This window comes from Cupressus sempervirens, chromosome 11, assembly GCF_028749045.1.
Source record: "Cupressus sempervirens isolate cs-2001-9-10 chromosome 11, ASM2874904v1, whole genome shotgun sequence".
Lineage (NCBI taxonomy): Eukaryota > Viridiplantae > Streptophyta > Pinopsida > Cupressales > Cupressaceae > Cupressus > Cupressus sempervirens.
In genome coordinates, this window is record NC_143128.1 from 770,287,216 (window position 1) to 770,305,702 (window position 18,487).

General features: G+C 35.9%; 1 protein-coding gene across 2 annotated transcripts in view; it reads left to right on the forward strand.

The window, feature by feature from the left end:
- Positions 1-18,487, forward strand: part of LOC149531877 (coiled-coil protein) — a 108,238-nt gene that overhangs the window by 34,619 nt on the left and 55,132 nt on the right. For both annotated transcript variants that reach the window (XM_089809155.1, XM_089809156.1), the window contains exons 4-6: positions 6,623-6,862; positions 7,375-7,536; positions 8,478-8,567. In XM_089809155.1, coding sequence (XP_089665281.1) covers positions 6,623-6,862; positions 7,375-7,536; positions 8,478-8,567 — 492 coding nt within the window. The remainder of the gene's footprint in view (positions 1-6,622; positions 6,863-7,374; positions 7,537-8,477; positions 8,568-18,487) is intronic.

Sequence of the window (18,487 nt, forward strand, 5' to 3'; positions counted from 1 at the left end):
ATTTAAGTATATATGGGGGCACACATATATGCCCAGATAAATATATAATTTCTTATGACTATGATGATTCGGAAATTGGTAAATTCCTTCAGAATATGACTTAAGTACCCATGTTTACCCTCAATGGAGTTTTCTTCCTGATATCCATACATTGTTTATTTCTCATTGATCTTTCTTGGATCTTTGCATTTACCTCAATTCTTTTTGGATAATGAGTTATCTCACACATTTGCCTTCATTGTGATCTATTGATTTGCACATAGTTGCAATTTTATACTTTTATAAGCATCGTTCTATGCCCATGTTGGCACTTTATGGTTTTATACCATTAATTTACATGAAGTTATTTGGATATTTTCTGAGTTGCATAGGGAGCCAATTTTTCAAGGTTAACTATGTAGGTCCCCTCAGTATAATTGGTACCTAGTTTCCTTATCTGGCCCATGGAGTATCCCTCCGTCCTATATTGGTGTGCACTCTTTTTATGGAGTTTCCCTCCATTTGGTTTTATTTGTTCCACTTTGAAAGGATAATATTTTTTATGGAGTTTCCCTTCATTTGGTTCTATTGGTTCCACTTTGAAAGGATGATATTTATATGGAGTTTCCCTCCATTTGATTCTGTATGCTCTACCTTGAAGGTTGATATTTATGGAGTTTCCCTCCATGTTGATCCATTTTGTTCCTCAATAAAGAGGATGTTCTTCTTGGAGTTTCCCTCCAAATTTAGATGGTTCGATCCAATTTGAAGGCAATATATTGTTAATCCTCATAATCCTTTCTGTTTTAGTATCCTAACAAAAATCATGATGTGATAATATTAATTTGATTAGCATGTCTCTCCTTTTAATTTATTTCATATATCAATGTGATAATGTGCTGCATACTTTATTGCTTAGATCATGAGTCATGCAGGTTATGGAGGGACGCCCCCATTAACTTGCAGTGGGATGATTCATTAAGTGGATTGTCTATATCCATGTGATTGGTGCAATGTTGATGCAAGTATCATTAGTTGGCCTTGTCTGTGGTCATTAGTGCATTAGTATAATATACTTTTCATGAGAACATTGATCGAGCTTTTTACTCAATTTATCCTTGTTGATAATTTTTTGATATCAGGTCAACTCCATTGCTTTGTGGTGACATGTCACATTTTTCTCTCTGTTTCTCTATGAGAGTTTTCTTATCCTTATTCAAAAGGATTTCTAATTTGAATATAAGATGAAATACTCCTTGTGGATAGTTGTCTTGTTTCTTGTGTTTATTTTTTTTAGGTAATCCATCCAAGCACATACAAGACATTATTATTTGGTGTACATATCCTATGCACCATGATTCAACTTGCAGATGCAACACATTTCTCTTGGCTCTACAAAGGTCTACCCGCACTCACAAGATACTCTTGCACAATTGAAGACATTCTCAAAGATCAAGTTGCTGCTTTCTAGAGAGAATTTAGAATTTCATTGTAACAATTTGGGTTTAATACCCTTTGATGTAATTTTCCCAAGTAATGATTAAGGGGGGTGTTAGAATCAGTAATCCTTCCTTGGTTGTATTTATTTATTAAATGGGATAAACCAAGGAATCCCTTATGTTATTTGTTCTCTAGTCCACATGTAAGGACATCTCACTTGCTTGTCCTATTGTCCATGTGTGAGGACAACTCTTTTTTGTAATTCCTTCATAAGGAAAATAGTTATTCCTCCTTAAGAGGATTATGACACTTGTTATGCACCCACTTATGAATGTGGCAATCATTCACAAGAGAGTTACAAATAACTCCTCTTCTCATCTCTTTATAAGAGATGCTTCTCTCTCATTCTAATAACACATAATCACTATGTAGTTCGTGTAATGAACCTTTTGGCTCCACATTACCTCATTCTCTCTCTCACATCATTCTTTAGGCATTTGCCTCATTCATATAATTCACTAGGGGTTTTCTTTGCTTTCCCCTTTCAAAATCTTTGTCTCCTCTCTTGTGTTGATCTTGGAAAGCTCATATAAAGTATGGTAATTATTTTCATTACAAACTCTCTTGGATTAATTTATGGTTCTTTATTTTTAGTTCATTTCGATTTTATTATTTCTACAGATATAAAGAGAATCTGATTGTATGAGGCATCCGTGTCAAATGGAAAGTCACTGTTTGGAGAAGTGAAGAATCTCTTGAGCCAAGACTGGACTGTTATGAATTTGAAGAGTCACACGGGTTCACATGAGGAGTACAGCATTTGGAATGTGGAAAGGCTTCCTCAAGAAGAGTCTTGCGGTTGGCTTTAGTAGAATCTTCCGAGTGATATACCAAGAGTCTCCCACACACACACACACACACACACACACATTTACACATTATTTGTGGTGGTGTGAGCTATTATTGTGTCCGCTTCTGGCATCACCGTATCAGTTTTTTTATCTCATCTGCTTCAGGCATTTTAAGTGTATGATCAGCATATAATCATGTTGTATGTCAGTAATCTCATATTTGTGTATATATGGTTGCTATACATATATCGTAGATGCGGAGCAGGTGTTGCTAAATCTGTTAAAAGCCATACTTTTATAGATTGTTAAGAATTAACAATCTCTGATTATGCTTGTGAAACGTTGTGTTCAGTTGAGCTTTCAATAAAGTATCTATTTTTGGTGTGGCTGGGTTTTTCCCTCAAGTAGGAAGGTTTTCCCAGGGCATCTCAGGTGTTTTTGTGTGCCTTGTTTTATTTGTTCTTTGATCCATGCTATTCTGGTTCAAAACATTAACAATGAATACTTCAACTAAATAATATCTTTTGTGGCAATAAGAATGGCTATGACTATACTAAACAATTACGTGTTGAAAGCACTTATATATAAATCACAAGGGTAGCTTTTAGGGGCTTATGAAAAACAATGTAATATCCCAAAATGTACTGCTTGAAAGCTATCCTATCTCTGTTTGCAAAAATTGAAATAAAACTACTTTAAAGTTTAAAACAATAAATTAAATACTAAAGTACTTAGAATATTTCTGGATTCAATTGTGTTACTGTTTTTTGCACCAACCTTTCAGATCACACTCTGTGGTCCATCATTAGGAAGAAGAAAGATAGAGAACATGAATCCTGCTGATGGATCACAGAGTGTGATCCGAAACATCGATGCAAAAAACAGTAACACAATTGAATCCAGAAACATACTAAGTATTCTATGGATTGTGGAAATCTGCTCTCTACTATAAATACTAAAACCTAAATTAAGCTCAAATTTATTGCTTAAGGGACAAAAATAATCACTGCTAGTGTTGAAAACTGCTTGATGTGGCCAATGCTCAAGTCTCAAGATACTATGTTGGTTGCACGTAAAAGGTTTTCATGAAATTGAAGTAATCTTTTGAAGTGAAATTTGCCGAATCCTTTAGAACTTCTGAATAATGGTGAAACCCTACGCAATGAATATATGTTACCCTGGGTTTCTGGGAGGAGGGGATGGGGGAATGGGAAAATGGGTTTTCCTGTACAGATTGTTTGCCCCAGAGGAGGGGACAGCAGCAGGAACAACTATATAGAAAATAGGTAGAATTTAAATAAATATGGATTTTTTAAATATTCGTATAAAAAATATGGACAAAGCATGCTTATATACATTATAGAACCTTACCATATACTGCTTTTGGTTAATATATTTAATTGAGAGTTCATATGAGAGTGGAAGTGAAACAAATTATCAAAATTTAAGCATTAATTATATGGGATAGCCAGGAGACTGGCTTCTGAAAGTTTCGGAGTATCCAGGAGATCACCATTTCTGGGATGGGTCAAATTATGCCTAAAACGTGTCCTGGGTAGCACTGCTATGAATCTATTGATGAAAACCAACCAAAGCTTTGAATCTATGCACTTTGCTTAAGGGTTTTGATGAATTTTTAGATTTGATAATTTGCTATCCTGTTCAATTTGAAACTCAAAATTTTGATAGAATTTGTGTGGTGATAAATCATTGTTTGAAAGATGACATTTATTTTGCTTCTCCCTGGACGTCAGTACAGAAATTTTGAGCAACTTTACCCATTGGAAATGAGACAAACTCAGTTCAGGACTATGCATCGGTGTAGCAAATCAATAAGAACAGAAAAACTAAAAAGTTTTGTTGCTGAAAACCCTTAACAAGTAGCTGCTGGTCTTGAAAACCTTTAAAACATAAGATAAAGTTCATGATTCTACTGAAAGTAATAGAGGCAAACTTGTTTATAAAGTTTGACTGATGAATTGCCTTTATATAGGCATTAAGTCCTTACTTGCATGCTTTAGACTTGTTTATTTTTCCTTTAAAACAATAGCTAAAACCAGTCAGGTGTTTACCACTCTATGACTGAGTGAATGTAGCTGTATGGTGGCTTTATTTACTGATTTCTGCCAGGCATTAATCACTTAAGTGATTGCCACTTTTTGAGCCTTGGTCAGAACCCCAGGGTGGTATTGCCATCACTAAATAATGCTTAGAGCCCACAATTTAGCCTTTCTTCTTTTTACATGTGATTTCATGTTGCTACTGCCACATTTTTTATGCAATCTCACAATGGATAGCCACTTTTTGATTGTCTTCGGTCCACTTTCTTGACTGCTTGCCACCATTTCGATGGTGAAATCTGATGGATTTGGGCATGAATAAGTGTGCTTCAACATAGTGTTTTAGGACTGCTCAAATGTGGCAGAGGAAAACGGGGGATATTTCTTTATTGTCTATTCAGTATTTTCCTTATCCCACTTCATTACTCATTCTTCTTTGATCTGTTACATCACTGTTGTCATTTGTTGCATTTTGTTCCTTGAACGAACTACTTCGTTGTTTACTCCCTGTCAAACTCAAGGTGATCATCCTTACTCTGTAAAAAATGTTTATAGAAAATACCAGGAATCAGGACATTTGCAGATGGACAGGAGACTGTCAAACTCAAGGTGATCATCCTTACTCTGTAAAAACTGTTTGTAGAAAATACCAGGAGTCAGGACATTTGCAGATGGACAGGAGAACAGTATCACTGACCTTGGCTTAATGCAATGTCGAGTACTAAACGTTATATTCATTGTTTGGAAGGGTTTAACTTTAGTTGAATTTAGATATGATAAAAATAAAAAAGATGAAAAAGGCGACTTTTGCTGCCTATGCTTTCTAAGGAAGATTAAAAGTGAAGTTTGGTTACATAGGATGGACTAACATAATGTATGATGTTGAGTTATACCATTCAATTTAGAAAGGTCCTTATTTACTGTTCCTTAAATTTCTAAAAGAGGTTCACATTAGGTGTTCTAGACAACTTAGGACTAAACCACAAGCTTCATATCCATGTCTACTGCAATTCAATGAATTGTTGTTTTCCTTATACTTAAGAGTACATGGATGCTTGTTAAACTTACGAGTCCTTAGATCTAGAGGCTTTGGACCCTTGTTATCTTAGGGAGCTCTATAGAGTACAGTCATGATTTTGAAATTCCCATTTGTGGATGCATTCTGACAGGAAAGGGCATACTCATGTTTTAAGTTCTGAAGTCGCTCAATACTTCTTCTCTCCTTCTCAGATATTTGTAACTTGATATTGGATATTGGCTATTGCACAGATACTGTATTGTGCTGTATCCACATATGAGCTTGTATTGTGCTGTATCCAATTTGTCTGGATATGGTACCACTGTCTGTGCCATATTGGGTTCAGAAAGCATTCAAAAATTGCAAAAGAAATAGAACATTGAAAATTATATTTAGTATTTACACACACATAATTCACTAAAGGCAATATTGTAATATAATAAAATTAATACGCCTAAGACACAATTATAATACAACAAAATCAATATTACAAACTAAAAACAGAACCAACAAATATATATAAATGATTATTCTTGTTATATTCAGCACCTTCAGAAATTTAGATGTATAAATAATTGAATATATGTGGTTAGGGGATTGTGGAAGTTCACTTTCTGTATCTGATACTGTATCTATTTCCTTGTAACTCTGATTTCAAACCCTCTTTGCCATATAATTGTACAGGATAAGTTTAAGAATCTGTATATAGATGGCCATTTCTCCTCGGGTATAATTAATGGATTGTAGATTCTAAAAGGGTATTTTCTGCATTTTGTTTTGAAGATGTAAGTATAGAGATGGGTTGAAGCAAGTAAAGAATTGCACTGGATCTTCTTGTCATTCTATTGAGAAATTCATCTCCTTGTCAATGTGTATATGAATGATCACTCTCTCCAGTGTTACCTGGCAAACCTGTACAACTGAATATGCCACCTCTGTAGTCTATAATGAAAGGTACAATGATTTTCTTCCGTGAATTCTTATTTTTGTGATGGAAGTGTTACATGAGAGGTACAATGACATGCTTCTGTGAATTTAGGTTTTCTTATTATTCAATGCAAGTGTCATAGCCACTTCCATAAGGGACTGTTGTCCTTCTATATTTGATTTTATTCAAACATTAAAATACAGATTAGACAATTTCATTAGTTGGAGAAGTTGAGGGACATTTTCAATTTTTTGAACTGGTCACAATATATCACTATCATGAGTCAAGTTTGTTCTGTATTATGTTATTCCATTTGTGAGTAAACAAAGCGTTATGGTGTGAACAGATTGGGAGGCCATAGCTGATCAATCTCTGATGCAGTCAAGTTCTTCACAAGTGACTATGGAGATATCACAACTTTCTTTAGAGAAGCAATCTCAAACTCCTAAACAGCATGGAAGGGGAGCATTCACTTATGGACAGCATGCTCTTTACAGTGATAAAACTAATGAAATCATAAACAAAGAAAGCGCAATGAATCAGTCTTTGGATGGATTTGCTGAACAACTTCATACAAGAGAAGAATGTAAGTTCAATTTTACTCCTCTAGCTCTGTAGCATCCTGATGATGGATCATGAAGTGTGACTTGAAATGTTGATGCTAGACAAATCTTGCACAGTTGAATCTAGATACTGCTCTTGTTTACTATTATGGACTGGAAATTAATTGTAAGGTCAATTTTGGTTATCCTATGATGTTATTTAAGGACAAGATACACACTCTTATTTTATGAAAGCTCCTTGGATTATAATGTAGAAAAGTTGCTTAATTAGGCTTTGTCAATGGTTCATCCACCAATAAACTCTTGTGTAACTAGGAATTTGCATATTCCACGTGGTTACTGCTATTGTTCTTCAATAAATTTGTAATTTATATTTATGTGAAGCTAAAGAAGATATTTCCATGCTTCCTTTTTAAATTGTTTTGTTCTTGACCATTTTCCATTTTTCCTTCATTTTCTTGATGCTGATTTATAGAAGTGTCAGTTATATGCTTGCAAAAAACTATTTCTTATCCCTTTTATTATTTTGTTTCAGTGAAATATGGTACACGCCACGTTCTTGTGGTTTGTGGATTTTCTCCAAAGATTCCAACAAGGGAGTTGGAGAATTTGTTTGAAGCATATACAAATCATGGAGTTGTGATTCGGCGAGTAAATGATACAGTTGCACTAGCAGTTTTTAGAAACCCTGCTTCCGGTATTGTTTCCCTTCTCCACTCATTCTCAAAATGCATGTTGCTTAAATGTTGCATGTCTGTGATTGAATTCTATGAAATATTCATTTGTTTGCACCTTAGGACATGATGAGAGGAAGAAGTATTGCATTTGATTTTAGACTACACTCCAAGAAAGAGGGCAAACATCTTTACACCTTCTAATATGCAGTAATGGGATCTTTGATCTTGTGTAGTGTATGTTATTTTGACCTCAAACACTGTTTTGACTTATGAGACATGCTTGAAAAGTACATTGCAAGAGATTCAGGAGGTCAATGTATAAAAATGCTCTCATTGGCTTGTCTATTCTTTTCTATTGGGGGCTAGTTTGTATTCTTATTGCTACATTGCAGATAATTTGTACCGGTGGTTTAGGAATCTCATTTTTCTGAGGACGTCTGGCCAACTTTTCCTTCGCTTATTTGAGTTTAAAACTAGGTGAAGGGGTTTTTAACTCCATAGTAAACAACTGAGTGTCATGATGCGGTTGCAGAGACTGGTGCATCTTTGTAAATTGAATGTATTGTGAGATTTCATGTTAACTGTAAATTGTCACTGAAGAGGTTCCTTGAACTTTGTTTCATTAGCTCATAGTTTGATCATGATGTTTGAGGGTCAGTAGCATTATTAAATTATTCAGTTCCATTTAACTGATGTGGTTCTGCTTTCGTTTATGCACTTGGATCAGCAAAATAATCTTTACTCTCTCTTTTTTTTTTGGAAGTTTTAACACAATTTCTTAATCTTGATTCCTAAGATCAGCATGTAATCTGAAAGATAATTTGAAATTTATTTGTTAAATATGATTTATGATTTTGAAAGAAATCTTTATTTTCCAATAGGATTGACTAAAAAATGATGTATTTCTTCATGATGATCTATACAAGTGATGCTCCATGTTAAAGTTTGTTTCCTTTTGCAGCTCGAGAAGCACTTAAAAGTATCCATAGTCAATATAATATCCATGCCTTAGATGAGGATGACAGTCTTCTAAGCTCACTTTCTGCTAAAGGTATTGTATTTTTATTCTTGAATTTGTTATTCCCTTTCTTATGTTTGGATTATTTTGTATTCAGGAAACTAGATGCGTAGAGCATTTTATTTTTGACTGAAGCATGGTGGAGCTAAAAAATGTTATTTGGTTCCTAAAATCTGATAAATCTGATCAATCTGGCTTTGATTTCCTGCTTGTCAGAATAATGCAAAATTATATGGTGTTTTACTGCTTTTTCAATAAAATGAATATTTAGGTTAGTGTTGTTCTGAACTTGGAAACACACAAAACTTAAAATGCTCTGTGAAACCAACTATGATGTATGTGTGGATTATACATTTTTGTGGGGTAACCTGAACTTGAACTTGAACTCAGGATCTTTCCTTAGTTGTGCTGGGTATGGTGGGGTGCATTGCCACTTCAACTACTGACCCTATTGAGATTTATATGTGTGTTTTTTTAACCCACCTCTCATGCTATGCATTTGGTCTTGGGGTCTTATGCAATCTAAATATTCATATTCAACCTAAATATTTTTATGCAGCTGTCCCTTGAGGGAGGCTTAGACAGGGGTCCATGAGGAGGGCTAAGTTCTATTTTTTAGGAAGAGGATGTCCCATGAACAAAATTTTGTTTGGTTATAGGAGTATTTGGAATCCTCTCCTTCAAAATAGGAGCTCGTACTTTTTAGCATTGCATATTTGTTAATGATTGTAGCTTCAATCAAATGATTCCAGTTGATGAAATCAAATGTTGTAATGGCTTATCGGCCTTAAACATTTGATATCTCTCCTACACTATTATTATCATGGAGTATCAATAATATATATATATATATATATTATAATCATGATAATACCTTGAGCAAATATTATTTGTAATAACTTACCCGAGTCAAAATATTAAAGAGACATTTCTCTTAATATCATGTACATATTCATTGAGAAGGTAACTTGAAATACACAGAATAAAATAAGTGCTATTACATGTTACATCAGTGAATTATAAAATATACATACAATGAGATCTTTAACATAGTAATAGAGCAGGTTCGAACCACTGGGAATCTAAATAATGGTTTTTGTTATGGATGAACATGGTACCAAAGCAAATGTTCAAAAAATAATACATAAATACCAGTTATAGAAACTAGGTATTACACAAAGTGAATCCAATACCCCTGGCTAGGAATACCTCCATCGACAACATTCTCTGGCTCATGAAAATGGTGTGGGTATTGAAAGGAGGGGTGTAGACATGCAAACTCAACTCAAAATATTAATCCATAAGGGATCTCTTTAAACTGTCCACCAAACTAAATATTTAAACCAGGTCATACTGCCAGTCCAGATAATAAGGACTGTAGGCCTACATGCACAGCTAGGTTTTGGAAAATATATCATCACATAAGACAGAGAAATCATTTAGGTTGCTTCTGGATATAGGGATCCATCTGTTAGTAATGCTTGAAGGAGCCAAGACAGTACTATTATTTACCTGTGGGCTATGTTGGTTTGTACAGCCACGACTTGAGTACGAGTGCTTGTGCAACTTGCCACTTGGAGAAACAAGGAATTCTTCTGCAACTGATACCTATCATTGACTGCAACTTGTTCAGACAACAACATATACACTTCATCAACTTGATCGTATGGGATGCTGTCTACAGTAACACTACAAAATAGCAGTATTATTGGTAATGTGATTAGCTTCAGTAGTCAGATTGCTAGTAATGAAATCCTTATTATAGATCTGCAATTACTGTATATGGATAGCTGAATAGTGAAAAAGATATGATATAATACATATATTTCATAGAGGGAGATAGAGCCTACCCACTAAATAAGGTAACACGTATGCATCATATGAAGAGATTGTTGAATAATCTCCAGGCCCGGATATGGCAGATATCTTTTGGGATTTTTTTGACAGGCATAGAAGTAATACACACCTTGAAATATTGGAAAGCTGAAATTTATTATTTGAGTTTGTCATAGTTGTGAGGAGTTCATTTAATAAGGTTGAAGAATACTATACCACAGGAGTCACGGGTCAGAGCCATGTTTCAAGTCTGAGAAGCAGAAATATATATTATTGGTGTTAAGTTTTACATGCAAACATGTAAATATTTCAGTGACACCATATTGATGTCAAATTAAAGGAGCCAGCCAATATTTTATTTACACATAGCACTTATATTAATGGTTTATCTGCTTGGGTGAATATGGTCGAAAGGTTTAATATTACATTTAAGCATTGTCGCCAATAATTTCTGAAGGGAATACAGATTGCAATATACTCAAAGACTAAAACTGCGGATATAATAAAGGTTTATTATTGGACTATCCTTAATTCTTCATTGATAAAATATTGTGGGCTCAAGTTTAATATGAAGTGATTCATATATGGTTTGATCTATAGTGAAGAAATAACATTGTAGAAAATCTTGTGGGGTTTAATATTCAAATTCCATTGACACCAAGAGCTACAAACAATAGTTGCAGCTATATTATATCCATTCGACAAAGTGGGGTTTTGTATTTGTGAATAATATATTGGCCTTGCAGATTTAATTATTTCATTGAGTCTTCAGAAGCAAAATTCTGGAGTTGAGTGAGTGTCATCTCCGGCCTTAGAGTCAGTTTGTGAACATTTTTCAGGTTTCTCAAGGATGCAATCAATTCCAAATTTCTTTCTTGGTTAAGTTTTAGGGCATGGTGGTTTGCGTGTAGACAATGATAACTGCTAGTAGCTATTATGACTTGTAGAGAGAGTCGTGAACCCTGAAGGTGATATGCTAATAGTGCTTGCTTGATAACGTGGGAATTCCCCTAGTCAGTGCTACTTTGAGATAGCTAGGGGACAAGGGGAACAAATTATTCCTATGTGGAACTGATATGTGTCAACTCCAAACTTTTAATCGGATGTTAAGAAGAAATCCATACATGTAATGGTATTAATGTAGTTCTGAGTTACCAGATTCTCTCCTGGACCTAGGAATTCCTGGTTCAATTCTCTACAAAGTCTGGTCTTTGTCAGATTCTGTCAAAAATCTGCCACAAAGACTGAATTTTGCTGGGAATTCTCTTAGAGGAAACTTGGCAGAATTCAAACAACTTTTGGGAGATTTTAGTTTCCAGCATAGGAACCCAGACAGAGTTTCAGAGAATTTGGTTGGAAAACATGCTTTTGTTTACTTTTTCAAAAAGTTTGTAATGCCAAATTAGAGTCAGAATTAGACTCAAGCACATGATTAGACTCAAATTACCAATCATATTTTATTTTAATTAGATTGCTACTTAAGAAGAATTGGGATGTATAAAAGTGCCACACATCTATTATGGAATGTATGTAATACACCATAATTCGTGCATATAGGCTAACATGTATAGAAAACTATTGATTGAACAAAATCTAAAGAGATCTTTAGCGTGGTTAAATCTGGATCCTTAGCCTGCTTTCTTGGCTTCATCCAGTCTGGTCCAGAGTTGCTTTCGTTGAATCATCCAGTATGATAATTAATGTTTGAAGCTTATAATATGGCAACAATCACAACCTTGGCCTTAAAGGAGCCTGGAGCATTACTTTTTGTGCTTCTATTTTAGAGCAGCAGAATGATGATGATTTGCTTGATAGCGTTTGATGATATTTGATTGTGATGGTTGATTATTAATTTTGAAATTATTGATTTTGAACTGAAACATTAATATGATGGTGTATAACTTATTTGCTGCTGCATATATGAATGTATGTATATATAAATTTGTGTATGTGTACATATATACACACACACACATACATTCTTGTATAGATGAACCCAAAACGAAGCCGAACCCAACCCAAATTTTTTTTGAAAGAATTTCGAACACGAATCTCGAACCAGAATCCGTACCTGAATCAGAACCGGCAACTTAATGTAGTTTTTTATTGGTGTTAAAGTTGTCCTACTTATTTTTGAGTAGCTGTGAGAGAAATCATTTAGATTATGATACACCTAGGCCCACGTGATAGATGTTCTATTAAGAAAGGCTTGTATTCACTGAAAATGTGTAACGACATCCTCTTGTTTTTGTACTGCCCAGGTGAGTCATTGTGTGGACTCCTGGTCATGGTTAAGCTGTATGATCATTATCACGTTCATTCATATATCTCTCTGACCTTTGTTCACCGCTGCATTGTTGATAACTTGGCATCGTGGTCTCATTGCGAGTTGTTTCTCATCCATTCATGATTTTAAAGAGTTGTCAGTTGATGCTGGAATTTATTATCAGTGTTATGAGGATATTGTCGATGATGTGTAACTGTTGTCTACTGGCCTTCTGCAAGTGACACGTCAGTTTCTGTATGGTGTCATTTTGCTTCAAGTCTGATAGAGACAAAAAGGACATCACTCTTACGGAAAGGAAGGTTGTTGTATTGTAATCATCACGTTTCTGTTTAGTGTGTTCAGTGGTAGCCACTGAAAGGAATATATTGCAATTATAAATGTGATCTTTGGGAGATTGTTATGCTCATTTTAAGAGTTTCTTTCATTTGGTATTTGGTCTTGTGAATTTTGGTGACTGCTATCCATTCTGATATCTATAGGCAAAATGTTCAATCTGAAAAGGGAAAAAAGGCTTATTGATTGATTGTTTAGCGTCATCAATCATAAGCGATAAAAAATTGTATTTGGTTTGAGATCTAAATAAAGGATCTATCTTTCGGGTGTGGCTGGGTTTTCCCCTCGAGTAGGAGGGTTTTCCCAGGGTAAATAATGATGTCATCTATTCGTATGCTTTTCCGTTTATTGCATTCATATTATTCTGGTTCAAAACATTAACATGGTATTAGGGCAAAGTGGAAACAATCTGAACCATAATAGAAAAATTAGATTCTAGAAAAATCGTGACATCCAATGGGTGCCGAATATGATGCTCAATATGAGGGATTTATATGAGAACATGTAGCTGAACTTGGAGGGTAGAATCTTTGATGAAGCTTCTTACCTTGATGGGATGCTAGTCATGGTCATCTATGAGGATAACAGATGTGCTGGTGTTCAAATTTTCCATTCTCTGTTTGCACTATAATTGTGTGATGGAAAAAGATCTATTGTTGGATTGTGAGGAAATTTAGGCAATAAAGGGATAAGTATTTTACGCTTATATCATTGAATAGGGGATCTTGAATTTTATATAGTTAATATTAATTGATGTTATTTCACTGGGAATAATGTATGCTTTTAGCATTGATCTGGATATTTCTCATCGTGATAGGTTGATTTTGTAAATTATTATCAATCTCTTGTGGTTGCAAGACGGATTAAGAAGTAATGGTATGATGAGAGATTTCATGCAAAGTCATGTAGGCTGAAGAAATTAACGAACATGAGAACTCTGTTTGTAGTCATGGGACTAAGTTGATGGCACACAACTTTATAGAAGAGGGAGAACTTATACAGATTGTAGTCGTAGTTAGAGGAAGAAATATGATTCAAAGTGAGCTTGTGGGGCAGAGGGAGAGTGCTAAGCCCTTTGAAGAGGATCAACAAGCTTGTAGAGTAGTGTGACTGCAATGCTCCTTGTTTGGTCAAAGCTTGGAATCAATTTTTATTGTGATAATCAAAGTAGTGAGAATGTTACCTTGCTAAGTGGGAGTCTATTGAGAGAGTCTCAACTTCAGTGATTCTTAGATATGTTGTTAATGAGTTCTTTTTTGCGAGGGAGAAGTTTGAGGTGCAATCCCTTAATGATTTCTTCTCCCCACCCCCTGCTCGCTTTTGTTTTATTGACGGTGACAGTGAGTTGTTTTCCTTCCATCTTTCCAGACTCCTTATTCCCGAGTGCTTTGCTGATTCTTGTGAGGCCTCCTCCATGTTTGATTTGCTTGCTTCGGCCATTTGGAAGTCCGCCATCCTTTCCATACCTCACCGTTCATCACTCTCCCTCCGTCGCAAGCATCGTAACACTTGCCCTATGAACCAATGGTTTAATGATGGCTATAAATCTTTTCATCGTACATTGCTTGTTGCCTTTGAGATTCACTCCCCTGACCTCACTCACCTTCGGTCATCTTATCTTCATCTTCTTCACTGCAAGAAACGTTCCTTTACTACCTCCCAGTGTAAATCCCTTTGCTCCATGTTGATTCGTAATCCCTAATTGTTCTGGCACACCCTTTTCCTCGCTGTAGTACTCCATCTTCCATCCTTGAATTTTGCTTCCTTACCTCTCACACCACAACTCTTTATGATATTCCTGGGCAGCCTTCTATTCATCCCATCCCGCCTCCTTTCTCCCACCTGTTCACCCCCTCTCACATTTACGAGGCCATCAGATATATGAGATGTAACAGAGTGGCGGATGAGGAGGGGTTCCAAGCTGCACTCTTCAAGTTTGGTGCCTCCATTCGGGGCCCCTATCTCTCTATTCTCTTTAATAAGGTGATTTGTACTGGGTTTCCGATTTCAGGGTCCAGGCATCTAATTTACCCAATCCATAAGATTGGTTCTACTTCTGACCCAAGGAATTATAGGACCATTATGATTGGACACACATTTGCCAAACTGTATGCCACAACCCTCAATGCAATGTTATCTAGAGAGCTTGACAGAAAAGGTTGTAGAGCTAGAGGTCAGACTGGTTTCCGAACAAATTATCAGACCATGAATCATATTTTCACTTTACGAGCTATTATTGAGGAGGCTACACACAAATCGGAGAAAGTTTACTGTTGCTTTGTTGATTTTCGCAAGGCTTTTGACTCTGTTCTCAGGATGGCTTTATTTCGAAGGCTTCAGGAGATTGAGATTTTTGAGATGTTACTTATTGTTATCATGAGATTATACGAGACTGTGGTGGGTAGATTTAGGACTCCTGATGGTTTCTCAGTTCCGATCCGTAGCACCATTCGTGTTAAGCAAGGATGTCCTCTCTCCCCCCTCACTTTGTTCGGTTTGTACATTGATGAGCTTGAGGATTTCCTTTTAAAATCTTTGCTCCTTGGAGATGGTTGCTACTTACACCAGGTCTTGATCTCCATTCTTCTTTTTGCAGATGATGTGATTCTTCTTGCTTCTTCTCCAGAGACTTTTAGATGGTTTGGCTTCTTTTTGTGTTCATAGACAGCTTGCAGTTAACCTGGGTAAGATTCGTGTTATGGTCTTTAATTGTCTAAAGACTTCTCATCTTCACTTCTATTTTTAGGGACAAGAGATTGAGATTACTTTGTCTTACATATATCTTGGAGTGAAGTTTTCTAGGCCCTACTTCTGTATGAGACTGACTATTCAGTGGAGAGTTAGTAAGGGTATGGGTTCTCTTGCGATGCTTGAGAAACAATGTTTCAGACACCATTTTCAAGACACCTTGTCCAGGCTATCTCTCTTGGACTCCCTTGCTTGGACGACTGTTCTTTATGGTTTTGTGGTTTGGGGGCCTTCTCTTCTTGGTTCCGATTGGGCCTCGATTGAGTGGGTTCAGACTTTGCTTCTTCGGCTCATCGTTAGATGTCATAGGTTCACTCCTCATAGATTATTTTTGCCGAGTTTGGTGTTCATCCTTTTAGTCTTGCGGTCATATTTGATTTGATTTGGTTCTTTCATTGCCTATGTGGTTTTGTGGATTTTGTTGGTGAACGTGATAGATACTCCAATCTGGCTTATTGTTCTACTATTGCTACTATGAGTTCTAATACTAGCTCTTGGGCTCGTTGCTGGTACACTCAAGCATCTTCTATACTGAGCTCGATTGGTATTGATATTGATCGTCTTACTCTTTATCAGTTCTCATTGAATGCTCCTGCTCATCTCCTCCCATCTCGGCAGGAGTTGAATGAGCATGTCAGATTTGATATTTATAGACAATACATTATCGCTACCTGGACCAACCCTCATGGTGGTTTACGTCCAAAGATGGCCTTCTATGCAGAGCATTTTCTGGAGATTAGTGATGGGATTATTGTTTGTCCTAGTTATCTTTCTCGACGGTGGTTTCATGCCCTACAAATCTCTATGAGGTCATTTAGAGTTGGTTCTCATCTTCTTCGCGCTCAGATAAATCATCATATTGACAGAGTGGAACGTATTTGTAAGTTGTGTACTCTTGATGAGATTGAGATGGAGACTCACTTTATCTTCTGGTGCCCTATCTTTTATGAGATCAAGGGGAGATTCCATTGTTGTTGTGTAATTGCTGTTCTCTCTCAGCCTTCTTCCGTGATTGTGACCAGCGATGTCTTGCTCTTTATCTTCAGGAGGCTTCTTTGCTTCGTGCTAGTACTTTACAGTCTTTACTTCCTCACTAGGATACCTTTGATCAATTTATTACTGCCTTTTTCACACCCTTATCTCCTTTACGGGGTGTGAAAAGGCTATCTAGTTCTTCCAGTTCTATTGGCCATTCTAGATCTGTCATGCCTCGTAGCGGTTATTTACATCACCAACATTCTTCCACGAGTTCACTATGATAGTCTAGGGCTCCTATCTACTCACAATCTTATCCTTCTGTGACTGTTTTCTTTTTGCCAAGGAAAGACTCCCAGTCTTCGCCTTGGCCTCTCTCTCTTCTCTTGATTGCCTTGTCTTAGGAAGGCATCGGGTTCTCCCTTGGGTTAATTAGATAAGTCTAACTTGTCTTTAATTAGTTAGGATAAACACTAACTAATGACATTGTCCCTTGAGCACCAATTCTGGAAAAACCAATTAGGGCCAACCTAGATAGGGAGATGTCTCTCTAAGAGACATGTCCTTTGATTGCATATTTATATAGGATGGGAATGTAGTTAAAGGACACACAAATAGATCATGTCTACTCCTTTAAGCAATTCTGCCTAAAATCGAATACTTGTTGAGACAAAAAAAACCATTTCAGAATAACAATTGATGTTGACATCTCTTCTCCAAGTTCAATTAGAAGGAAGATCATCTTCAACAAACAATATAGAAGTTATTATCAAAGTCTGATTACATACAATTTGCAAAAACTTTACATGGTATTATAGCTCTGGTAGTCGAACCTAGGCTCTGCAAATTAAATAATTAGACTTGATATATATCTAGCATCACTCTTCTATCTTCAATGGCATACACAATCAAACCCAATGACAGGTTTGATGACTGGAAATTCAGAATCATGATGATTCTTGAAGAAAATGATGTAAAACAATTTGTTGATTCAGCATCTGGAGTAAAAGAAACAGGAAAGCCATACAAAACATATTAGATGAAAAAAGGGGGAACGTTGAAAACTGAAGATGAAGAACTTCATGTTCTTAACACAAATTCATATGGGTAAGAAAAAACATTTCAAGAAGAAGGGTAATCAAAGGAATGACAAACCTAAGAAAGATCTATCCAAAGTAAAATGCTTCAAATGCAAAAAATTTAGACACTGCAGATCTAATTGTCCCAAGAATTCTAAACAGCAAGTAAACTGTACAAACATTACCAAAGAAGATAACTATGATCTTGAGAATCGTGTATTGTATTCAGTACTATCAAATGAAGTATCAAGCAAGGCATGGATGATTGATAGTGGATCATTCCGACACATTACTGGATACAAAGAAGCACTATACTCTATATTAGAAAAAGTTAATGGCGAAGTCACCATCGGTGATAATTCAACACATTCCGTCAAAGGAATTGGAAATTACACCTTGAAACTAAAGTCGGGTAGTTCTCTTTTCAAAGGAGTACTTTATTTACCAGGAATAAAAAGGAATCTAATCTTAGTTACTGCACTTGAAGATGATGGACATAATGTTGCATTCATGGAGGCTAAAGTAATGACCTGGGCTAAGAATTCCTCAATTAAGAAAGCTAAATTGATTGGTCAAAGAAAGGGGTACTTGTATGAATTAAATTTAGAACCTAGTCGACCTAGTCGACCTATTCAAGCCTTAATTCATGAAGCTGCTGATATAAACTAAATATGGCACAGGAGGTTAGGACATCT